General features: G+C 37.8%; 1 protein-coding gene across 12 annotated transcripts in view; it reads right to left on the reverse strand.

The window, feature by feature from the left end:
- SUN1 (Sad1 and UNC84 domain containing 1) overlaps window positions 1-26,510 on the reverse strand; it is a 62,041-nt gene that overhangs the window by 30,868 nt on the left and 4,663 nt on the right. For 9 of the 12 annotated variants that reach the window (XM_048865903.2, XM_048865913.2, XM_048865907.2 and 6 more), the window contains exons 2-6: window positions 14,585-14,681; window positions 7,379-7,573; window positions 4,809-4,999; window positions 1,926-1,955; window positions 1,641-1,835 (exon numbers count right to left, since the gene is read on the reverse strand). In XM_048865903.2, coding sequence (XP_048721860.1) covers window positions 1,641-1,835; window positions 1,926-1,955; window positions 4,809-4,999; window positions 7,379-7,573; window positions 14,585-14,661 — 688 coding nt within the window. In that variant the 5' untranslated portion in view covers window positions 14,662-14,681. The remainder of the gene's footprint in view (window positions 1-1,640; window positions 1,836-1,925; window positions 1,956-4,808; window positions 5,000-7,378; window positions 7,574-14,584; window positions 14,682-26,510) is intronic. The other 3 variants (XM_048865911.2, XM_048865912.2, XM_048865906.2) reach the window with 2 other exon arrangements.

The following is a 26,510-nucleotide window of genomic DNA, read 5'->3' on the forward strand; positions in this document are numbered from 1 at the left end:
CTCAGGATTTCTCCATGCTGAACCCATGAACAGTTAGAATCTTAAAATCCCAACCTAGAACAAAAAAGGGCTTAAGTTGAATTCTTGTTGAAAGAGGGGGCAGGGAGGAAGAGAGTGTTTTCTCCTCCTCCCCCTTCATACTTCCAAGTGCATGGAAGTCAAATACAAAGCTTTTCTAGTACTCAAGGCAGTTACTACTAGACTTTTTCCTCGGTTATCGTCTCCTCCACTTTAGTGCACATGCAAAAGAATAATAATTAGCACAATCATCCCTGTACTCCTGCTTTCTTAAAAGCTTTGGTATTTTGTAGCCAACCAGCATTTGGCTATCTTGCTTTCAACTGCTGAAGTATCCTCACAGATGAGAATCTTGTGAGAGTCCCCCTGTGAGAGTTTTGTGTAGAAGAGAGATGGTATTAAAAAAGAAAGATTTCTAGACTCCAATGTCCCATTTAAATATTGAAAGTTTATTAAACCTATTTAAGATTGGGGTCCTATTGTACAAACATATAGCAAGAGGCAGTCCTTATCCCACAGAGCTTACAATCTAAATAATTTCCCTTGCATCCTCCTGAGTTTCCCTAAGAGTGTCAAGAAACTGACTTCTTACTATTCAGGACACGCTAAAATGAGGGTCACACCTTGGCCCAGAAGGGATAGCAACTGAAACAACCCTCAAATTCTGAAAATGAGGGCAACAAAAGAGCATGCCTTCCTCCTAAAATGATCTTCAAGAAGACTACCAACAACCAAAGAATACAGATGAGGCGTTGGGATGGTGAAGGATATCAAACTTTCTGCTTTCCAAAGGAAGGCACTTAAGAAGAGCAATATCCAAAGATTAGCCTGGAAAACCAGAACTCCATATAGGCAGCCAACAGCCATACTTAAGAAAAAGCTCCAGAAATTGTACACTGAGAAGGAAAACTGCTGAAGCCACAGCCTTTCCATTCTGGGTCCTCCCTCAGAAACAATTAGAGCCCTGTTAGATCTAAGGTCTGAGAAGAGGGCCTAACTTATAGAACACAATAAAAATTAGAGTCTATAGAAGGAAACAGAAGGGATTTTTTTTTTAAAAAAATCTTTCTATAGAGCGGATGATATTTACGAACAACAACAATTTGCTGATTATGTTTGGTTGTTTTTGTTTAACTCTTTTGAGCTCCTATTACTGGTGAGTTATAATGGAAAAGAGTTTTAAAGCGGAATTTGATAACAAAATGATAACCTGACCCTCATTGTTATAATGAGGTGTAAAAGAAAATCATCTACCGCTAAGAACCAATACTGTCTACAACACCACATTATGAGCTTGATCAATTTGAAAGTATGAACTATTTTCTGCCAGATTCTGTATCATTTTATTTTGATGTCGCACATTTATATTCCCTGTAACTGTGTGGAAAATTCATATCGTCAGCTTCTGATGTACAGCAGATGTCAACTCCATGAAGCGTAGCTTGATACGAACAAAAATTCATCATAGGATGTATGCTAATTGGTATTTAGAATTCAATTAGTCTTGATAAATTCAGCGGGGGGAGGGGGAATCATCTTTATACCCTCCAAATACATGTAGCTTTATACATCAAGAAACAAGACATTTACAATACCACAAAAAAAGGAAGAAAATCACTTACTAGACTTGTATTTTTGGCTTCTATCCCTCGAGTAAATTCTTGAAGATGGCATGTGAGAAGCAGAGTACGCTGTGAGGACCTCTTTCCGTTCAGAAAGCATACTGCAGTCACTGCAAGTATAGCCATTGATCATGGTAGTCTGTGTTTCAGCTGTTGCTATATCACCATTTCCCTGAATCACTGTTGTCTCCCCACCTGATGTATCAAAAAAGAACAATTAACCCATTCATTGCAACCTACTAATGGGGGGAGGGGGGGAGAGAAGAGTTGGAGGACTGCAGTTACCTTTAAGATCGCATTCATCATCATCAAGCCCTAAAAAACAGAAAATTTTCCTACTGAGTACAATTACATAGAAGTCTCCAGATTGCAAAACAACTACTATAGCTAAATTGTACTCAAAACAAAAATTTCTGTTATTTCTAGAACCCACAAAGGAGATGCATTTTAAGATTAGAATATTACATTTATTCATTAACTGTTGTGGGGGATTTCAGTATATACAGGTATTTTTGAGGTGACAATTTACAGTTACATTATCCATGAAGAAGGTTGTGACAAGAAGAAAACTGAAGCGCCAACATACGTAATTTCTCAGCTCCCAGGTGACTATTGAGAAGGCTAGATAATTAGAAACATATGCTGTTTCTGTTGCTTAGTAACCATTTTTACTACAACCACAGTTCAATACATAAACTGGAAGACCCAGCTAAACCAGCCATTGTCAAATTTAGCACAGAATATTAGACTAAAGTTACAGTATAATTTCTTCCAATTCAAGGTTGTGGGAGTTGAAAAATCTACTAATCAGAAACAAGCAGCCTGTAACGGGACAGCATCATAAAGTCCCACTATGGCCAGCCCTGTTTTCCCTGTTTCTTCTTAGGAAGTTGAAGAGTGGAAGGAAAGAAGACTTTTTTTAAATAATCGTGGCTGGAAAGCTAGTCTCTTGCTTTTTTCTTTTTGGGGAAATTTAAGGCATCAGTAACTTGAAACTAGAGTCTAGAGTAACTGAAGTCTAGTTTATTTACACACACATTTGTACAGTAAGCTACATTTCCACAGATTAAACTGAAATAAGATGTTAGCGTTGTGAAATTGGTTAACGTCAATTATTGGATATTTGGGATATAGACTCTTGTATTTAACAGATTCCTAAAAAATATATATATTTTTTTAAAAACGATCTTTACAAGGATATCTGCATTTCAGCTACCCTCACCCTCCAAGAGAGGAGGAAGCAAAAACTGAATTTCCTTTGGAGCATCAAAGACATTCCTAGATCGGAGGAATTGCTGCAGCAGATAGGAGTTCCATTCTCTCATCCCTACCCAGAGCTACTGCATACAGCTTCTATGGTACATCCCCATCCATGTAACAAACGCACACACACACACACACGCACGCACGCACACGAAGTAGAGATCCAGGTTAGATTACTGGGTCTGAGGCACAAAGTATCACCTGGAGCACCAGCCTAGCAATAGGCAGATCAACCAGGTTCTTGTCCACAGTAAGTCATTTTGGGGAAAAAGCTTTCCCTAGAAGAACCCAAAGAGGTATTACACCATTACTACTAATAGAGCCCCTTTCTTATAGGCAGAGCAGGACCAACATCTTCAACAACAATGCTGTCTTCTGCTACCCAGTCTGGCACTCCTTATTCCAGAGTGAATGGGATTTTTGCATGAGCAAGGAGTAGAGGATCAGACCTTTGTTCAGAAAGGATTACCATCTCCAAGTAGTCTGAGCAGTCAGAGACTGAAGCCTTATCTATACTTAAACATTTTGCCAGCACAGCTATGCCAGAAGTGTGGTAGAATGGCAAGAGTTCTTTTGCTGGTATAAGTTGCATTTCCACTACAAAGGGTTGCTGGAATAGCTATGCAAGCAAATCCTTTCTAGTGTAGTCAAGGCTTTAGTAATATGGATTTTTCTCTCTCTGTTCAAGAGTTACTAAATTGCTCCAAACTAATCTTTCATGACCAATAAATGCACTTTCCAGATAACGAGTCTAAACTTTCTGGTCGAAGCAACACAAGTGAATGCTTTATCTATACTACCTTTCCGCTTATTACCTGTCCTCTTATCACTCCAATCTACTCTTAATGTTAAAGTGACAAAGCTGCATCTTAGAAATTAGAGATCATTCTACAGTTCTTGCAATCTGGCAGGCATGTCTCCCTTTTTAGGCAGCTCGATGTATACGGATTTACACCAGGCTTTTCTCTTCTCTCTCTACCTCCAATTTCTCACACAACGGATAACTTTTAAGAAGTCATTAATTGCAGATTCACCAGCCTCAGAGTACTATAAATAAATAGCCACGTTACTTCATGATGCACACACAACTATTCTGTAGTTTGATCACAATTTATATTAAACCTCTTTTTTAAAATCTGCATTCTGCGTACAGTTGCCAGAAAAACATGTTAGCATCCCAAATGCAATTGTGCTTAGGCTTGAAACAAAAACCTATTAACTACAAAAGCATAAAAGAAGAAGTGTCTGTTGAAAGGTGGTGTCATGTGAATCACATAATCCAAATATTGGACTAGCCGCACAGGTGCCTAATCTCCATAATCTTTACTTTTGCTATCCACTGGAAATTTCATTATATTTAAAAATCTACAACTTCACTAACCTATGAACACACATACAATAGCTTCCTGCTTCTCTGTTGTGACTGAACACATTTCACACATCCATATTTGTTCATGATAAAAGTCACATGTTGTAACTTACTTATCTTTTTAACTAAACTTGTTATCTAGGATTTTTCTTTATGATACCTTCAGTAGGAGACTCCTGCTGAGCTTCAGAAATGACAATAGCAGAAGAACACTAAATCCACAGAGAGCATCTTGCTAGTGAGCATCTTTGCTATGTTGAGGCAGTACATTTTGGTTGGCATATCAGTCTTACTGTGCAGCAATAATATGTTAAACATTTTATTCAAAGGTAATGTGTCCTCTGCCAAAACTATAGTAAGAATTTAGACAGTAAGTGGTGACCTTTAGACAAACATGGTAATAAGTATGTTGCTATCAACGTTCTTTAGGTAAGGAAGCTTCTACAAAAAACAAAAAACAAATAGAACCTCAAAATAGCTTTCACATCACAGGCTGGCATAAATATTCAAATGTGTAGTAGCACTGTATTACTTACCCCAAAAATGGTCAACTTCTGTTTGCTCCTGAATCAAAGATTCATCCAATACAGTAGATACCAGAGATGTATCACTGGCATGGCTATTGAAACTACTTTGGCTAAAAATAGAAGAGCTGGATACATTTTTTCTTGGAGTATGTTTCACAGTGACAGACTGCTTGCTCATACTTTTGCGCTGCTTTGCTGTTCTAAAGAAAAAAAGGCAGAACATGAAGAGATGCCATAACATTAAACAAAAAAGAACATACTGAAAGGTAGTTATCAATGGTTTGTGTCAAATTGGGAGGGTGTATCAGTGGGATTCAGCAAGGCTCAGTCCTGGGACTGGTACTACTCAATATTTTCATTAAGGACTTGGATAACGGAATGAAAAGTGTGCTTATAAAATTTCAGACAACACTGAGTTGGGAGGGGTTGCAAGCACTTTGAAGGACAGAATTAGAATTCAAAATGACCTTGACAACTTGGGAGGATTGGTCTGAATTCAACAAGATGACATTCAGTAAATACAAGTACAAAGTACTACACTTGGGAACGAAAAATCACACGCACAATTACAAAACGGGGAACAACTTGGCTAGGCGATAGTATTGTTGAAGAGGATATGGGAGTTACCGTGCACCACACAATTAAATGAGTCAACAGTGTGATACAGCTATGAAAAAGACTAATATGCTGGGGTGTATTAAACAGGGGTGTCATACGTAAGACAAGGGAAGCAACTGTCCTACTTTACTCTGTATTGGCGAGGCCTTAGCTGGAGTACTGTGTCCAGTTGCAGGCACCACACTTTAGTAAAGATATGGAAAAATTGGAGAGAGTCCAGAGAAGAGCAATCAAAATGATAAAAAGTTTTTTAAAAAACCTGATCAATGGGGAAAGGTTAAAAAAACCTGGGCATGTTTAGTCTTCTTGAGAGAAGACGACTGAGGAGGGACCTGATAACAGTCTTCAAATACGTTAAGGGCTAATGGAAAGAGCACAGTGATCAATTTTTGTCCACATCCAGTGGAGGTAGGACAGGAAGTAATGGGCTTAATCTGCAGCTAGGGAGATTCAGGTTAGATATTAGGAAAAACTTTCTAACTAGAATGGTAGTTAAGCTCTGCAATAGGTTTCTAAGGGAGGTTGTGGAATCCCCCTTGTGAGATTTTTAAGAATGGTTTGGACAAACACCTGTCAGGGATGGTATAGGTTTAGTTGGTCCTGCCTCAGTGCAGGGAGCTGGCCTTGACCTTTGAAGGTCCCTTCTAGACCTACATTTCTATGATTCTATAAGTAAGCTCTAAGCTCCGCATTTAGTATGTAAGGAGTTTAATTTTTGTATGATTAATTTTAGTCTGATTTAAGTATTTCGTATTGATGGGGATACAAACTGCACTGAAAAGGCTTTTTAGGCTAACCAGTTTCACTGGTAACCAAAGCTATATACAAGATGAACATTTGGTTTGTCTCCCCTTGCTCTCAGCATATATCCAACTGCAAACATTTCAGGCATTTTACTCTAGATTACATATTGAATATTAATTGTATATTTAAATTTTTGTATAGCAGAGTTCGGCATATCTAGGAGGTTAGACTAGATGACCCTTGCAGTCCCTTCTAACCCTATGATTCATATACCCAAATGTTATATGTTAGACTATCAGATGAGTAACTATCAACAGCGTACAGTTTCATTTAAGGGCTCTAGTGAGTTCTTATGAAGAATAGCCACCTTTGTATGTTTTCTCATCTGAATTTTCATGATTTAGGCCACAATCCTAGAAAGACTGATTTACCTGTTACTTGCAGTGTGTAAAGTTGTCTCATTGACTTCAGTGGGACTAATCTTAAGCAGGTGAGTGAGTAGTCCCATTGACGTCAAGGGGATTACTTGCAATGCAGACAGTTGAACAAGTGAAAAAGTTTTATAGAGTTAGGATCATAAATTTGCTTCTATTACTGTCACTCTTCTCATTTAAGATATAGTTAATTTCACAGTCAACATTGTGTCCTAAAATGTTTAACAGAACAAAAAATGTTTGTTTCACTGGCAAAATAATTCAAAGGCAAGTATTCCGAAGACCAGATTTAAAAAAAAAGGCCACTGGCATCACTGGCAAAATAATTCAAAGGCAAGTATTCCGAAGACCAGATTTAAAAAAAAAGGCCACTGGCGCTACTGAGTTGGTGCACAGCACATTGGCCACAGAGTTCTTATCTCAGCAAAATGCAACAAAGCTGAAATTTAGTCCTCGTTCTACTGTTGAAAATTATGTTTAATAAGAGGAGGAGAGGAAACCATCTTTTTCCTTTCAGCTGTTTTTTCTGTCTAAGATTAAGACAAAATTCCCTTTGCACAAGACTGAGAAACATGCAATCTAAGCTCTTTAATTATAAGTTTATTTCAGTTTTTACTACAGTAAAAATCGAAGAGTCTCTTTCGCACTGCCACATTCCAACATTAAGTCTGAGTTCTGGATCAGCCACGAATTATTTGTCCGATACATGATTAAATGGGCAAACCTAGAATCTGCCAATAGGTAACTTGCATTAAATATATAAAAAAAATAAAGTCTGCTTACCTGGATGACTGATCTGACAAAGATACGTTTCCAATATAGGAATTGCTATGAATGTTGTCATTTTGGGCATCATCTGTTGCATTATATCCTGAAGTGACCAAGCGTAAACTGCGTCTTGACATTCTTGGAGAATCAAACACTGGATCCAATTTGTGTTCAGTCTCAAAATCCAGAGCAGTTGAAGAATAACTTGAACTAAAATAAAAATAAAGCTGTACACTAACAGTTTTTAAGATACATTTCAATGTATCAGAATTTCCTCCCCGAAAGAAAAAGTCTATGGTTTTTATAGATTCAACTTATCCTCACCATAGTCCTCATTCTGCCCAGAGAACCACACAAGCAGTTCCCAGCATCCACACAGAACCCTACTGACTTCAGCAAAGTTCAGTGTGGGTGTAGGGGTCTACGTAAGCAGTTCTTACTGCAGGATCAGGGCCTATGAAACACTGTTAAGCATCCAACAAAAGTTACTAGCAAAGTAATTGCATACTTCTGTATGTACGGTTTAGATAAGCAGATTCATATACATCAACAAGCCAATAAAAACAGCACTTTACAGAGAACCCCTCTGTAACGGTATCAAAATACTTTCACATCCTATGAATAATTAAGTCCAGAATTTTCTAGTTACTGGGGAAGTATTCTCTGAACTAAAGCTGAAGCAAGTATTCTATTCCAAGTGGGCTGATTTGTGTCATGCTTAGGTTCAACCCAAGACGTGATTTTTCTACCCTGTTAAAATTCATCATGAAATTTGAGTTAAGACACAGTGGAAAAATATTTACACATTCTAATTCTAAACCAAGGTTGCAAACATTTTGGCCCAGCTCAAGTAATTGCTGATATCTAAAGAGTTGTATGCTAGGCAAGTTTATGATTCTAAACTATTCATAAGAAATGAGGACTTAAGCTGAACATTTGTATAGGCACATATATCCAGAGTTGCACCAGTTTCACCAAACTGTTTTTTTTAAACCAATTTAGTTAACAGGTGCAAAAGGCGGTGGACAGTTCTTAGTTGGTTTAGTTTAAGGAATTAAAAACAGGTCTAAGCTAAACTGAAATAAGAGTGTCCTTTTGCACCTGTTTAGTTTAACTAACTGGTTTATTTCAAATGATGTAAGTTTACATGCAGAGAGGCTCTGAATTGTTTCCTCAAAACTATACTCTTAGCATTGAAGCAGACTGAAACAATGCACAAACAGAATTCTAGATTTGTTGATTCTCTTACACAAACAAACACGCACAGAGATAACTATAACTAGGAGAGGCATGCTCTAGGCAGTTTTGGTCTTGAGACTACCTGGGGAAAAAAGTGAGTAACAGTATGCCCTACTCTAAGACAGGAGACAGATTTGGTGCAAAGCACGTAAGATTTGTATTTATACAAGAAGGAAATTCATTATTTAGACTCAAGACATTTTATAGCTATCTATTCTGTTTGAGTAAGAAACCAGGCTCTAATGCCACTAGATGTTGGAGAAACCGTGATTGTATGCATGTAATACAGATGTCCTGCAGTTAAAATTTTCTGGGTATCTGTTCATTCCAAGATCAAACTGTTACAGGGGAATGTCCCACTGAAGTCTGTAATCTCTGCTGGGCCACTGGCCAGGTACAAAGTTGATTCCAGAAAAAGAGAACTGTGGCAAAATTACCTCAGGCCTGGTGTATACTTAAAACTTCGGTCCACCAAGCTACAACAGTCAGGGGTGTGAAAAATTCACACCCGAGAGATGTGGTTAAGCCAACCTAAGCACTGGTGTAGACACCGGCATGTCACCAGCCTCTCCCCTTCTGTTGCTGTGTCTACACTACAGTGCTACAGTGTGCAGCTGCAGCGTCGTAGCTGTGCTGCTGTAGCATAGACATACCCGGAGTATATTTCTGGCCAGTTCTATGAGATATACCAGAAATGGGTCAGTTTCTCTGCATCTGCTCTGAACACTGCTGGTAGCAACAAGCATGAGGATACTTACACCTTTTGTTCTACCTATAACCTTGTAACCAAATGGTTTACTCAGTTTATTAACAGTGTCTTATCCAGATGCCACTGCACATAATATAATAAATAAATACAAATTTAAATTGACAACTCAAAAAAAAATTACAAATGTTAAAAAAACACAAGTTACAAGATATAAGATTAACTTTTTCCTAATGTCAGTAAACACCTTTAAAATCACCCTAAAATATACAAAAATAAGAAAAAAAGTTAGGAGTACATTGTTTCATTTACGTCAGAAGTAGCCCCTCTTTCATATACATTTTTCTTATTTTTATGGCTGACCAGGCAAATGCCTTTCAAGAGACAATACAACCTTCATCTACTGCAGTCACTTTTCTGTACAAATAAATCAAGACCAGAATCTGTAGTGATTCTGGACATCTGAATCCAGGTGTAAAACAGAAGCCCAAGCTCAGCTCAAGACAACACATCATGCAGTTTGTTTGCACACACTTATGTTGCACTAGATACTTAGATCAGACACCTAACATCAAATTTCCCCTCCGAATTTCATTATAGCAGGGCAAAGGACGCTTGTGAGAGATAAAATTTGGGCCCCAGCGTTTAGTTTACATTCTTCTTTGTCAAAATTTGTGATACTTACAGGACTTTCAAGAGTAGTTAAAGTTAGTTGAACATAAGCTACACAAAGACATCTAAAGAGGGAAGAAAAGTTACCTAGGAAACAAAGTATACCCTATTACTCATTCCTTCATCATGGAAGATTAGAAAGATCTCAATAGTTTATTATTAATTTGAGGACTTCCCTGAACAAATGGCTCTTGCGATTTGATTTGCTATTTGCACTTGCCACTATGCATCTGTTTTTATTCATCTTCAGCCAATGATACTACAGATAACTAATTCACAAGAAGAACACAAAAGTACACAGAACAAACGACAGCTGTAACTAGCTTTAGTTTGTTTTCATTAGCAAATACTTGTACTTATTTCAGATCTTAATATCACGGGATTGTTTTGTACCGATTCAATTTTAAGGTCTGAATTTCACACTAAGTAAAAAAAAACAACACATAACACTTGCATTTTGGCTCTACTCTAGTATTAAGAGAACTACTACACTTCTTAAACAAACCGAAGTCATCTTGGACTTCAGTGACACAAATGGACAATACCTCGAAGTCTAGTCTCCCATCTCCAGATGCAACTTCCATATTTTGGAGGAGGGTTTGTTTTTCTTGTTAGGGAGACCACTGAAGCTTTCCTTATGTATGACAGAACAATTTATGGTGTTCAAGTTATTTTTCACATAATGTATAACATTGCTTGAAAAATCAGCTAGATATCTACTGCCTAGAGAAATAAACCTACTAGCAAGAAGCAAATATGAATGCTAGGTTATACTTGGGTGTGATGGAATTCAAAGAAGACATTGCAACCTCTTGCCCCTATATATGCTTTCTCAGCTGCTCATAGATTTCTCCACTATTACATAGGTAGTCTTACTTTTTCGTCTAGCTGTTACCTTTACACTTCCCCCACCCTTTATGATAGATTAAAAACTATTTAAAAAGATTCCAGGAATGCCAGTGTCATTCTGAAGGCTATTATGTCTGTACAATCAGTGTGAAGAGATGGAAGCAGCAGCAAGCAGGGCCAAAAGCTCTTTCTGTTCAGAATACCACCAGGCTGAAGCATTACTGGGTTTTGAGGTCTGTGACCACTCAATTTTTAAGTTCTCAGCCATTTTCAGCCTCTCTTCCCCCCTCCCCCGCCTCAATTATGAATTACACCCATGTGACAACATGGGCTTTCATCTACTAGTGGTGGCATAAAATTACTAATCTCAATGGAGTTAACTACTAAATTATACTGGTTTAAGCAGAATCAGAATTAGTCTACTGAGTTTACCATAAATTTAGCTTTGTGTACAGGGCAGTGCAAGTGACCCATTTTTCAAGTGTTCTTTGGGATAGTTTCTTATTTTATAGAAGTTGCAATGAAGTAGGTAAAGCAGCTCCAGTCCACTAGCAATAAATTGGAGAACAATTCCAGTGGATATATGTGAGCTAAGGACTAACCATATACTTCTAAGTTTCCAAGCAAGTAGATTATCAGCATATCACTGCTCTGGCTAGGAAATGCATTAGCATGGATAAACACCTGTAGTGACAAGTTTGCCCTGGAACAGTTACTCCCTTGCCCTATTCCAGACAAAATAAGCAGACTATTCTCAATCAGTGTACTGCTTCTAATTATTGATATTTTCAGGTTCGTGTTAATTTACTGAAGTATGGATTGAATGTATTTGATCTTTAAGCTCAGTGAGTACAAGATTCCTGTCTACAGGTTAGAGATGCATACATTTATTCTCAAGACCCAGTGAATGTCTACTTTAAACCAAAACCTTTCACTACCATTTGTACCATTTTCCACACGGAGGGTGAAACGCACCTGAACTGTCAGAACCACAAATCCTTTGAGAAAGAAACGGGGCTAAATTTGGAAGCCAGTCTAATTAAAGTCTGTAAATTACACATTAACAAGGGGGTGAGAATCTGAGGTTCAATTTACATGCTGGGAAGGCTGAAAGTTGTAAGACACATCACTCTAAATGTTCCTTTGAATGTAGCCCAAGATATAGAATACTAATTAGTACATCACCATTTTCTCAGTACAGGTGCAAACATTTAGGATTACGTAGTAATTCCTGTTAGTATTAATGGAGGCTCCTATTAATAAATCATAACTGAGGCTATTGACTGATTTGTAGTATCTGGATTTTCCCTACTTTTTACTGAACATTATTGTCTGTTCTCAGCTTGCACAGAATATACAAGTTAACTCCTCTGCCTCAGTTTTCCCCAGGAGTGAAATGAGTATGCTATAAAAGCTACCTTTCTGGGATAGTTTAGTGTTTGTAAAGCACCTTGAGACCATTGGGGGTGGGGAAAGGGACGGGACAGAATGAGGAGGGAGGCATAAAAAGAAAAAAATCTGAACAACATGAATACAAATACCCTGCAAAATAAAGCTAAAAATTAACACTCATAAGGAAGCAGTTTTGCGCACCCTCCCTTCTGTAGGGTTTTCCAAGTATCACTAAATCCGAGGATGGCAGACTTGTGCAAAGAAATCTTTATATACTATAAAAAGACCTCAGCATGCAAAGACTGAGATGGTGAAGTCCTGCTCAATCAACAGGCCTTGAAGTGACAAACAGGCTTTGAAGTTTATACTCAGGACCTTGAATGCAGATCTCAGTATGCCAACTTCCCCTATTTTAATGTTTCAAGTGTTGCCAAAGCTTCAGATGGTATTTTATTATAAATTACAATTAGAGCATTTACAGATACTTTCCTGCAATAGGCTCTGAAATAAGATTCTGTATTATGAAAGTTGCTACATCTTAAACCAAAGCTGCCTGATGCCTCCAAGAATAGATGAATTGCCAAACTTTAGCTTATCAAACCCTCCCTCAGCCAGTTGTTTACCTACAATATGTAAAGTGACTGAAAGCAGCCAAGTGGGATGCTGTGCAGCCACAGCAAGTTTCCCTTGCCCCCTTATCCCCTCCAAAGACCGAACTAATCTCATCCTTACAAGATCTTCACCTATATAGAAAGAGCAAAATGCCCAATTTACCTTTAGCATCCCATTACCCTCTTATATTCAAGATGTCCTACCACTCCTTTCATCAGGGCCTGATCAAATCTTGTGGTCCTTCCTCAAGCAAGACTCCCCATCTAGTTCACTGGGAGTCTTGCTGGAGTAAAGACCATAAATCAGGACCCGTGATGGGGTGGGGAAGGGAGAGGTCATCAAACACCTCCAAGAGGTAAAAAGGGTCATGACTAAAAGCTTATCAAGCCACTGAGTTTTTCTTTAGAAGAAAAAATTAAATTACTGCCTCTCTGCCAAGACACTTGGGCCTGCACAACACAACAAACTTAAAACCAGTCTCAGTTTCCTGGAATAACACCAAGAGTTACTTATTCCCCCTCATCCCAGTTACAATTCTATTTTCAAAAGAAGCTAGCTTTATGGAGAGGATACAAAGGTATTAAAAAAGACTTTTGGTTTAAGGTGATTATTAAGAATACAGTATCTCAAATCAGGAGGAAAAAATGAGATTCTAATTTTGTGCATGTATTTTTCAATATAACTAGAAAATGTATACGATTACAGAATGTACAGAATTGTTTTTAAGTAAATTCTTTCAACAATAAGTCTGCAGCTCTTCATTCATCACGTGAATTTCCCAGTGCCCCCCCCCCAACAGCAAGTTTTAAAATCCCCATCCTGAAAGTGATAACCCTGCTGTTTATAATGCAAGTGTAAAGATATCCTCCGCTAACTTTCATTAAGTAAAAATATTCCTTGATAGGAAAAAGATACATAACTTTATTACAGGTTTAAGACTGATATCTCCTTTCATCCCCTTTACATATCCTTCAGATACTTTCCTGAATTTAGAAAGCAGATTTGCTTAAGCAATCTTGAATGCTTATCTAAAAGGTGGGTTTATGATTAGGAAGATTTATGTCTCTCCTTTCAGTTGCATAATGTGGAGCAGAAACTATACTATCAAAGTAACTTTGGTAATGTGAAGTGATTTAGCTAATGAAAAAATGGACCACAGAGTGGTCAGTTTAATATCCCTACGAACAACTAGCTCACCAAAATTCAGAGTTATAGCTACAATAACGGTCTTGCGGAAATTTAATGAATGGTTTACTTTGGGTGGAATTCCACACTCAGTCATCTACTGGAGTCGCAACAATTGCACATTATAACTAATGGGCCTTACATATTTGTTTTCTGAGTGACATGTTTATCCTAATAAGGTTTACAAATAAGTTATTTTGATTAACTGCAATGAAGCCATAAAAACAGATCCATGTATGAATTTTTTTAAGACATCATAAACAAGACAACAATGGTATCTAAGTGCAGGGTTAGGCCAGTGTATTCATAGCAACTGAAATAATGAGTCATTATCTTAGTCATTCACCCTCCTGTTAGTCCAGAACTTGCAATTTTCCAAATTAATGTGTACATTTATCTCCAGAGAGGAAACAAGATTAGACATTAATATCTATAACATACACTGTAGATTTTTTTTTAAGAAAGCGTATTTAAAAAGTAATTACTTACCATGACAGCCAAGGTTTCTAGGATTAACAACATTTTGGAGTGTTTATAATTTATCCATAAGAAATAAAAATTCTCACCTGAGTGCATATGTATAGCCAGTGTTCTCTGGCACACATTGGGGTGGGGTGTACGTGTGTAGACGTGAAAAATCCATGGTGACTGTTTCAAATCATACTGCAAAAAGGTGAAAATAAAGTGATGCAATGGTTTAAAAGTATTTAAATTCAAGGTAAGAGAGCCCTTGCTTTGTTCAGCCTGTGTTATGGAATGTTGCAAATACTGCAGTAGAAAAAATTTCTGGCATCAAAGAACTGCATTCCAAGATACAAAGTTGACTTTTTTTTTTTTTTTTTTTAAACTTTACTGCTATTGCTAGATATCCTTATCAAAGCTGCATGAACCTAATCTGTTTCCTCTTGAGGACAGTTTTCCTTCTGCGTAGACCTAGATAATCTATTTTTTGGCATTTACTGAGTTCTGTGGAATGCCATCATAAAATATGTCAAGCTGCCATCACTGTAATTATAACACACCACTTTCCAAGTGATTGACAGATCCCATATTATGCTACACTATTAAAAAAACAAAACAGAGATTTTACAATACCTGAAGTAATACCTTTAAAATATCCTCAGTAGCTCAACGACCAGCCCTCCAATTACACATTATTTCCTAAGTGCTTTTATTAGATGCTTTGCCACCTAATCCTCTTGTAAGTTAAATATACAGGAAAGTTGTTTTCTTTAGAAGTCTTTTGAATATCATTCACTAAACAGTAGAGAGTATTTCTGAGTTCACTTTCTAAAAAAAAAAAAACAAACCAATAAAAGGAGGGGCAGTTCAGTATTTTGTAATTGGTGCTAAACTTGTCTCCTGAGTAAAAACACTCATGTACACACCCAGGCATATGAGCCAAAAGCAATCTGAGTCACACAGCTAGTGTTTTTTCCTGAGCTTCTTTCAGTTAAGGTTTTTGAAGGTACTACTTTTAAAGATCTGGTTAAAATTTGTATGTGTCTTGAAGTAAGAGTAGGGAAATAATGTTTTAATTCATGCTAATTACCAAAACGGTAACAAATAAGGCACCCAGAAAGATCTGATGTTATAACACAGATCTGTAGAGCAGCACAGATAATTACGGGCATGGGGGAAGAAAGATGATGCAAGCCATGCTTTAGAAGGATAAAACCTGTTGCAAAAAAAAAAGCTGAATTAGTGATGGGATTAAAGATCCTTCTTATTAGAAAGACTCCCTAGCAAGGCAGAATAGATTCTATTTTTAGATTATGTTGGGCAGTTGTTACAGCAATGGTGCTGTTCATGTCAACATAGTTAAGTCTGCCAAAATTTCCATTACAATGCCCTATTTTTGAGAGTTGCTAAACTTGCCATAATTTATCTGTGGACAAAAAAAAAAGGGAATTATAAGCAAGAGAATAATTTTTACAACAATAATTTTAAGATACACTTTTGCTCTTCAAGCACTACACTTCAGTAAGTTGACTAGATAAATGTATTCATGAGCCTGAAATAACGTGAGAATAACCAGAATAAAAGAATAGCATCAAGCACTGAGCACACTGACTCTTACACCCAAAATTTCAGACAGGTCTCCCCTTTTGCACGTGCAATTTGTGTCTGTAAATAAATTGGGGACATAGCAGTAGTTGGATAACTACCTATTTGCTTCAATAAACAATTGTAGGTCAAAGATACAGGCACAGTTTTTGCAAGAATTAAAGAGGAGACTAGGCTTTTGAAATATAGTCCTGGACGTTGCGGTGGTGGTAACAGATACCAGAAGCCATTATAGCCATGTATACGCTCCAGTTCCATCACTGCAGCTGAACCAGCAGTAGAAACTGGCAGGAATTTTTTTGCTAGAATTCCCTGATTTAGATATGGTCCCTAGTTCCTAGAGCAAACATCTCCCTACAGATTGTCCTGGCAGTCCAAATCAGCTGCCACACTTCTATAGTGTCTGTGCTGGCCTTTGGAGACCAAAGATACGGCATTTTCAGAGAAGACATCTCCTCAAGACTTATTAGATCTCCTGTTCCAGAGCACATCTGTTTTCTCATGCTTTTTACCTGACTGGATTGGTTTTTGTTTGTTTTTTTAATAAGGAACATTTTTTGACTGAGCACTGCTGGCTTTTTAATGAGATGGCTCATACGTTTTTGGGAAGGATAGCTACCATATAGAATGCAATGGTTTTGTTTTCAGTAAAAGGTGGCCAGAGGCTATGCAATCAGTAGATTTAAAAAACACAGATTTTTTTGAATGAAAAAAAAATTAAAATATCAGATTTTTATTTTATTTAAATTATAAGTTTCTTTTTTTTAAAAAAAATAAACCTCTTTAAAATGGAATCTGAATTTAATACAAAATATATTAAGGCCTACATTTATTATCTCTTAAAAGATTTAAATAAAAAAAAATCAATATACTGAATCCATGAGCCTCTATCAATAAATCTGAGTTAAAGTGCTGTGCTACTGGGTGCAAGAGACCGGCAAACTCATCACAGGCATTGGGACCCAGTCTCTGACTCCAGGAGACACCATCACGTATCTCATCAGAATCATCCATGAGCCCACCTGGGTGGCCTCCTACTCCTGTTTTATTGTTTCTCACTGCCTGAGTTCTGACTGGCTCAGTTCTCAAGCTGTGCATATTTAGGACTCCACCCAGCAAGAAAAATTATTCTCCAGCTCCCGGAGAAACACTGATCTGCCCTCTAACTACCTGCCCTTGCTTCTGGATGCTTTATGGGCACTTCAAGTAAAATGCCTTGCTCTGTGTACGCAGACAGAGATACAAACAAATCCATTAGTTTCTCAACTGCCTCTCTCTATCCCTAAATAAAAAAAATACTGCAGGTGCAAAAGGCATGTGGGTTACATGAGCAGAAGTCTTGGACTGTTAGTTCTCTTGTTTTTCTTTTGTCATGTAATAAGGGAGACGGAGCCAAGTGTGCAGCCAGAAAGGAACAACACTGATCTCAAAGCAGGGCAGTGGAAGAAGAATATTCTTCCAAGTACAAATTCTAGTGCTTATTTCAATACCTGGGAACTGGAGGGGAAAAAACCTGCCATGGCTGTAAGTCATAAAAAAAGACCCTATTTGGGAATTTATTTTCAATAAATTCCTGTACTGCTGGGTAAAAAAATGAACATGTGCTAACTGCAAACAGTGCAACAAAGATGCAAGGCCTGACGATGATGTGGACACATCTGAATCAACCAGTTAGTAAACTTATTTTTGCATCATTCCTATGGATTGCTTACCATTTTTTACTATGCTAGTGTATGATAAAGCAGTCAACAATGGACTAAAGAGAAAAGCAGAAGATACGCTGAGTATACTAAAATCTATTTCCATAGCCTTGGACAAACTGCAGAAAACATTGCTACTGTGTTGCTGATGTTTAAATTTGAAAAGAATTTCAAAGACGTTGAAGAGAGAAATACTCAACAACAAAGTTAAATTGCAGGCAGTAAAGAAGAAGATAGCATATTGGCAAGAAAATGAGATGGATCGAACACCAAAGTACCAGGGTAGATGCCTAACAGCAGCAGCATCTTCTTTAGCAATGACATGGACATCTAATCATCACCCATCAATCATGCCAACCATAATAAATGTCAGGGCTGGAGGTAAACTATTCCCACAGTAGATGTTTGCTGATGTTTTAAAGGAAGTCACATCACTGAACTGACCGAAGTCACTAGCCAAGCACATGGAATCAGAGTAAGTGCAGCTTTGGACAGCAGCAGCCTCTTCTGCAGACACAGAAATAATATTTTCTTCATTTCATTCAAAGTTGAGAAATCAGCAGAGTTGAAAAAACAGGAAAACTTGTCTCCCTTTTCTAACCTATGAATAAAAAATGAGGAGACAGGTTGAGATCTAGTTTTAAAAGTTTGCAGGACAGCCTAAGCAACTTAGGAGACTGTTGCCTAAGTCTCTGGAAAATGAGGCGAGTAGCAACTTACACTCCAATCACTTTCACTTAGGCATATTTGAAAAATTTCCCAGGCTGATGAAATAATCAGTTTAATTCACTGATTTGTTAATCCCTCTGTTCCTTTATTAAAATCACTTAGATGTAAATGTGAAACATGTTTTGATAACAGAAAAGTATGTATCCAAAACATTTAAAGGTTGTTTTGTTTAATAAAAATAAAATTTTATATGCTATGTGTTTAAATTTATTACCATCTTAATGCAGCTTGATAAGTGAAAAGCAAAAAAAAAAAAAATCTAGTAAACAAGCAATAGATCATTCACCATTTTTTAACATACTAAAATATACAATTAATAAGAATCTGAAAATATTAAGCTATGTAATTGCTTAAATAAATGTATATTATTAAAGTGCACCCTTCTAGGTAGCAAAAAGATGTACTACATCTAGCGTAAAGGCTCTATTTAGTTGTAAATCAACGTTTTAATAGTTGTATCAACCAGTGAGAATTCACCTCTCTTTAGGAAGTAACAAACAGAAAAGCTGATTAAAACTGATCATTTAAATGGAAGCTTTCCACTTGGTGGTTTAAATCAGGATTTAAATCAATCCACCCTGATATATTTTATAAATAAGAAAGCATACAGAAGTGTTTGTGGTGCTCTGCAACATGAAGTGCCAGCAGTATGCCGGATACTTCAAAGCTGCAGGATCACAACCTATGTAATAAATAATATGGCAGCATACCACTGGACATTACATTTAGAGTACAGAGTGAGGAAAGCTCAGATTTAGATCTGGACTCATTCTTTCAATTCACAAGTCTGCAAGAACTAGAAACTGCAACAATATTGAGTCTCCAGAGTTAAGAGTGCAGCCTTGTAACTCAACAACAAGCATTGACAGGAAGTATTACGTATACTAGTAGCTGTAGTTAGAAGAAAACTCTTTCCCCATCCCCTACTGATACTGCTAGGGGAAGGACTATGCAGTGTAGTTATAGCCATATTGGTGCCAAGATATCAGAAAGACAAGGTGGGAGACCTAATATATTTTTATTGGACCAACTTCTGGAAGAACTAAGAAATGAAAGAAGGGGAAGGGCAGAGAACCACTCATCTTTTATTGTGGTCACACTGCCAGTTATAGTCAGGTTTCAAACAACAAACATAACCTATTTTAGAAAATTGAAGGCAGGCCGTCTTAGGCTCCCTCCATGCAAAAGAAGAGAGCCTAAAGTTAGCTTCAAATGTACTCATTCTCAAGATATGGGTAAACAGTAACTTCAGATATTATATTGGTCCTTGAGTTCCCCAGCCAATTTTTCAGTTTTGGAATAGTATTTTGCTTATTTTTAAGTGTTTTGCTCCCCCTCTGGTGGTTCTCAACCAGGGGTGCGCATACCCCTGGGGATATGCAGCTGTCTTCCAAAGGGTACATCAACTCATCTAGATTTTTGCTTAATTTTACGACAGGCTACATAAAAAGCACTAGCGAAATCAGTACAAACTAAAATTTCATACAGACAATAGCTTGTTTTACACTGCTCTATGTACTATACACTGATATGTGAGTACAATATTTATATTCCAATCCATTTATTTTATAATTATATGGTAAAAATTAGAAAGTAAGCAATTTTTCTGTAATAGCGTCCTGTGACTCTTTTGGATTTTTATGTCTGATTTTGTAAGCAAGTAGTTTTGAAGTGAGGTGAAACTCAGGTACAGAAGACAAATCAGACTCTTGAAAGGGGTACAGTAGCCTAGAAAGATTGATTTCAGAGTAGCAGCTGTGTTAGTCTGTATCCAGAAAAAGAAAAGGAGGACTTGTGGCACCTTAGAGACTAAAATTTATTTGCGCATAAGCTTTCGTGAGCTGTAGCTTATGCTCAAATAAGTGTGTCAGTCTCTAAGGTGCCACAAGTCCTCCTTTTCTTTTTTAGAAAGACTGAGAATCACTGAAGGACCTAGTGAAACAGCAGAGGAGACTGACTTTATACAAAGTTTCATCAAATGCAAACAGTCTCAACTTTAATAATTTTATTAACTATATGTTGGAAGGAGTGCTTGCTGCAAATTCTACAGAAATATCACAAAGATGACTGCTACTTGAGCCACCTAAATAAGAAGTATCCTCACTGGGGTTTGAAAATGAATGATTAGGTGGTTTTGGACTACTTGTCCAGCACTTCACAAAGTCACCCCATGGGTGACTGTACAGATGAGCAGGGTACGTTACGTAATCAGTTATAACTGGTGAAGTCTCCAAAATAACTGGCCTATTGTGATGTGGAACTGAATCCTCCTGGGAGAGCCTAGCTAAAGGTTCTACTTCATCCACATCAGACCAATCACTTCCCATGGAGGGCTCCTTTTCCAGCGTATCTCGCTCTTTGAACTCAATCTTCTTCTGAACTTGAATTGTGTTCATCCACAAATACAAGCTTTGGAGAGGGTCCTGCAATGTTTGGCCTTTGGTAATCCACATACTGTTCTTTGGGGTTACTCTATCCAGTGCTAACTGAACTAGCACAAGCATTGTTTTCATCTACTGAAGTTTTCTGTCTGTCTGAATGTAGCGGAGGTCGCTGATCTTCTTCATGCCTTGAAACTGCACAGATACTTCTTGAGTTGCCATCTGATTGGCAAGGTTCTTTACTATGACAGGGCCTTTGATCTTGATCTCCATTTGATGTAGATGCCTCCTTTCTGACCTTTTTCCCCTAATGATTTCCCAAAAGCATCCTGGAGAGCTCTAAGGTATATTACTGTGGATCCCTGATCCTTCATTCTCTTCTTCCTATGATCCACAATCTGTTCTTCTGAGACACCTTTACCTTCAGTCCTTGGTGTGAAGTTACAGCCTGCACCACCCTCCCAGTTCAAGGATTCCCGGGGGGGGAATCCTCCTCATGGGGGGAGGGATAGCTCAGTGGTTTGAGCATTGGCCTGCTAAACCCAGGGTTGTGAGTTCAATCCTTGAGGGGGCCATTTAGGGATGGGGCAAAAATTGGGGACTGGTCCTGATTTGAGCAGGGGGTTGGACTAGATGACCTCTGAGGTCCCTTCCAACCCTGATATTCTATGATTCTACGTTATAAAGAATAGACAAGTGATTAAGTTGGTTCTGTCCCTTTACTAAGGGAAGCTATTTTGGCTGAAGCAAATTAGGACATTTTAAACCACCCTGTGCAGATAAATCAAACCATGTTATAACCATGAGATGTACTTCTGCTCAGGTGTTATTTTGTTTTGGATGAGTAGAAAGGGACTTTGCCTGAGGGTTAAATTCTATACAGTCCCTCCAGCTAGATCTTTGAAGTTAATACCTGCGATGTTGGGTGTCGGAGTGTTCCTTGTTTATTATTCATATTATTTAGAGGGAGATAAATCTCTGCACAGAAAACTTTTTTTAAATTGGAGTTGTGCTCTCCTTTGCTTCTTTATGTATAAAGAATGCCTGTAGCATTTTTCCGCCCCCCAAAAAGAAGCACCAAGAATATCAAGTCCACTCATCCCTAATTTTGCTGAAGTTCCTGTTGGACATCTCAGAGCAGGTGTATTATTGTTCTCACGCTCTAACTGAAGCATAGGTATTGAATCTTTACCCCAACATTCTCTTCAAAATTTCATAAGTCATGGAATTAAACTGCTGTTACAAGAACACCCCACATAGACTGACTACGGATCCCTTCCTCTGCCAGCTGCTCAGCTTTCAGCCTTCATATCTTTTCAGGAACTCTCTGATCAGTCTTCCAAAACAGACAAAATCGAATTTCCAATGTAAGAAGATTCAAGGTCTGAAAGACTTTTTTTGAGAAAGTAGGAACAAAGCATAATCCCATTCACACACACACCCTTTCTGCAGGACATCTTTAACAACACAGCCCCATTCTACTTACATTGTTAGGCTACTGTACTGAATCAACAAGAACTACAGAAAGACCTTAAAACTGCGGACAACTGACTTGTCTGTCTACAATTTGCTACTGGGACTGAACGTGGACCAAAAGGTACAGGTACTTTGCAAGGAGCATTTCATCAACAAATCACATTTCGACCTGGCAGCTCAGCTGATTTCAGGCACCTGGATACACCAGTGTTCCTCCACCTAGAATGCTAGACTACAAGGGACAGATTTTAAAAGGCACAAATCGGACATGGGCGGCTAACTCCCTTCTTGCACCTTTGAAATCCCCCCCCCCCCCAAGTCTTTCACCCATAGTAACATCAATTAGATTTCCTTTCTTCTGTACCTCCAACCACTCATTTTCCCCTTTTCAGTTTTTTAAACAAAATTAAATAGGTAGAATTTAGATAATTTCCGATTCCTTTAAAAAAGTTCTATGAGAAGAAAGACACTTTGGGAAAGATCATCATTACTAAATTGTATTTCTTTATATTTCTGCTAATTAAAAAAAAGCGAGTGCATGTATACTAAAAGAAAAGGAGTACTTGTGGCACCTTAGAGACTAACCAAGTCTTAGAGTCTAACTAACTAAGGTGCCACAAGTACTCCTTTTCTTTTTGCGAATACAGACTAACACGGCTGTTCCTCTGAAACATGTATACTAAGGTCATCTGGCCTTTGGTTCTCATGTTACCACAGGGCAATCAAATCACTAGCACAACTTCCAATCACAGATTCACCATCTAACTGCCTGGTAACAGCAGGAAAAAAAAAAAGTCTCTAGAGACTTAGCTTTGTTTGTTGAGTTCAAAATGAAGTGTAGAATGTTAGTCCAACAACAGGGGGATTCAGAAATTAGGTATGCCTCTTTATCTGTAACATTTTCAAAAATTAGGAGCAAGTACAAAGCAGTTCTAATGGCTGACTATATTAAACAGAGCTTTAAGAAAATTCTTCTGCTTACAAGCTATAGTATAAGAGTCACCGCTATGGTTGCAAAAGTGAGTACCTAAAGTTAGAAACTTAATTGATTTAGGTACCAAAATATGGAGTGATTTAATTTTCAGGAGTGCCAAGCACACAGCAACAATTTTGAAAAAAAAAAAATCAGGTAACTACTTTAAGAGCCTAACGTTAGACAACAATTTTTGAAAATATTGGCACATGCCTCTGTGTGAAGATGTTTTACCCACTATTGTTACAAGTGGCACTTAAGACTACTGTAACTGAAAGATTAGGGAGAAATGTTCTGTTTTTCCAGTTTCTTCACTTTATATAGCAGAGTGCTGTCAAATACACAGTCAGTTCCCTGTGTTCCGGTGAATCTTGCACAAAGTAACAGGAGCAAAAAAGAAGCATTTTAATAAAGGAGGCTCCAAAACTGACAAAGGAACCTACTTTTAACTGTTTATGCTGACTAGACTTCAAGATGATGTGTTATGAGGGAATACAGCAGACACGAAGTATAAGCTTTTCACAATACTTAGCTGCTTAAATGAATATTATCTAGTTTAGTAGGCCCAAGATCTGACTCTCTCTGCCTCTATTGTCCGTCCTCCTCTCTTTAAAAGTCTGTTAGAAAAATCCATATAACTTCTGCACAGAACGGTGGGAAGGGATGGAGAAGAGTGAAAGAACGTAAGGCCATACTGGGTCAGACCAATGATCCATCAAGCCCAGTTTCCTGTCTGCTGACAGTGGCCAATACCAGATGCTTCAGAGGGAATGAATAGAACAGGGCAATTATCCAGTGATCCATCCTGTCATCCAGTCACAGTGTCTGGCAGTCAGAAGCTTAGGGAAAAATCAAAGCATGAGGTTGCATCCCTGACCATCTTGGCTAAAAGCCACTGATGGACCTATCCTCCATTAAACTTACCTAATTGAACAGTTATAGTTTTTGCCTTCACAACATCCCCTAGCAATGAGATCCACAGGCTATAAGAACAAACAAGTTATTTACAAAAGGACCAAAAAAAACCCAAACTAGGTTTGTGAGGTAACTTAGAGTACAGGAAAGTAAGAGACCAAAGCATAAATTTCAGCCAAATAGGATGCAAGCAGACACTACATAGATTCCACACACCACTTCTGTTATTACACCTCAATCTCATAGTGCAACACCCTGGACCCAGTTGGAAACGTGTTGACTTTAAGGGAGAGGAGATAATCTTCTGAAGTGGCATCATCCCATGGCAAAACAATAGAGTTGGTAGTGTAATGAGCCCTGAGGGTGCTATGACAACAGGCGATAACACAACCCTTGAGTTAGCTATGCTACAAGGGAGGAGATGGAGATCTAGAAGCACTGCAGAGGGACCTCTCCTCTGTACAGATGGCTGCAGATGTGGGCAAATCCAAAACTGTCAGGCCAGCAGCATGAGTAAAGAATCATACTCCTACCCACTACCTTGTGCTAAGAGGCCTCTCTTCCCAAAGGGGAACTATAACTCTCGTTTTCCATAGCTTCAAAACCATAGACATATTCAATGAACTGTCCCCAATGAAGCCATAAGAGTTTTGCCATTGAAATCAGCAGGCCCATGATTTCACTCCTTGACTTTTTTACCCCCTCTTTAATCAAGGTGACAAGGCCCATAGGTACTGGCTTTTTAGCACAAACCTGTCATGACAAGCACACGGCACTTTGCATTCACAGTGCACTTACTGTAACAGGGACTAGGATGAGCCCCAACTTACAGTCATTTGTGACTTATGTACCTACGTGGCCTCCATCACAATAACGTCCGAGTGCTTTAATCTTTTCTTAGTGTTTTATCCTCACAAACAACCCATTTTACCGATGGGGATCTGAGGCACAGAAACTAAGCGAGTTTCCCAAGGTCACACAAGAAGTCTGTGTTGAAGCAGGGAACTGAATTCATGTCTCCTAATTCCCAGGCTACTATCTTAACCATCGGACCATCCTTCCTCTCTAACATTCAGGAGTGGGGAAAAAAACCCAACGTCTTCATTGGAAAAAGACATTGGACAAATGCTAGCAGCAAAATACAAGGCTGGCAGCCTTGTAAGAGCAAACCCATTCTGATGCATTACAAATGGGAAATTGGATTTGGTAAGAAAACAGGTCTCACTTTTGAGATTACAAAATTCACAGAATAAGATTTGACAGCATTACTGTAAACAGAATTTGCTATTTTAACTCTACACTTGAAGGCAGACAAACTCATTTAAATTATTCATATAGAAAACATGCTACCACCATAAACTCCAAATAAGCTTTGCTAGACCATGGGCTCTCATTTCATTACTATAAATATTAAATAATTTAACAATTCCTAGTAACCAACTGTTTCTACTTATTTCAAACTTGAAACTCTGCTATTGTTCACAATAAGCATTTAATACTAATATTGTCATATTTAGTGAGTAGGAATTTAGCCATCTGAAATTCCTATATAAGTGATTACATTAACTTTGTATTTACTTCCATGGAGTGTATCCCGAATTTTTGCAATGTCTTCCCCACATATCCCCAAAACTACCAACTTAAAACAGGCTGAAAAGCAAAAGAGCTTCAAGCAAATGTCAAACACACTTAATACAAAATATTTGTTCATAAAGATATGAAGAACTTTTTAAGAAGGATGTTTATATATTGTTTCTTTTTAAAAAGGCTCTGAGAATACTAACAACATTAACATCTTTCATTAGACTTTATCTTGTAAATGTACAAATGTGTGCTATGATACACTCGACAGTTGCCAAACTGTAACACTATTACTTAAAACCAGCCCTGTTAAATAGGTAAAAATGCTGTATATATAAAAAGGAGCTGAACAGAAAACAGCTACAAATTCAGTTGTACTGAGACAACAAACATGTCTTCTCATTGTTTATACATACAGAGAATCTAAAACATGTCATAGCTAAAGTGCATTGGGTCATTTTACAGACTGGGAACCCAGTGATTTAAAAACTCAAGCAGAATTTGCTGCACATGAATCTAACCAGGCCTCTTCATTTAAAGAGGTACAGTGGTCTACTGAAGGCTCACTAGAATTAGGTATTTAAGCAGGTCAACCCTGTGATAAAACAAGTAGTTTCAAAAACTCTAATTTACAGTTTGCCTAGATAAAGCTCCAAGATCAATTTATATT

This window comes from Caretta caretta, chromosome 10 (genome assembly GCF_965140235.1).
Source record: "Caretta caretta isolate rCarCar2 chromosome 10, rCarCar1.hap1, whole genome shotgun sequence".
Taxonomy (NCBI): domain Eukaryota; kingdom Metazoa; phylum Chordata; order Testudines; family Cheloniidae; genus Caretta; species Caretta caretta.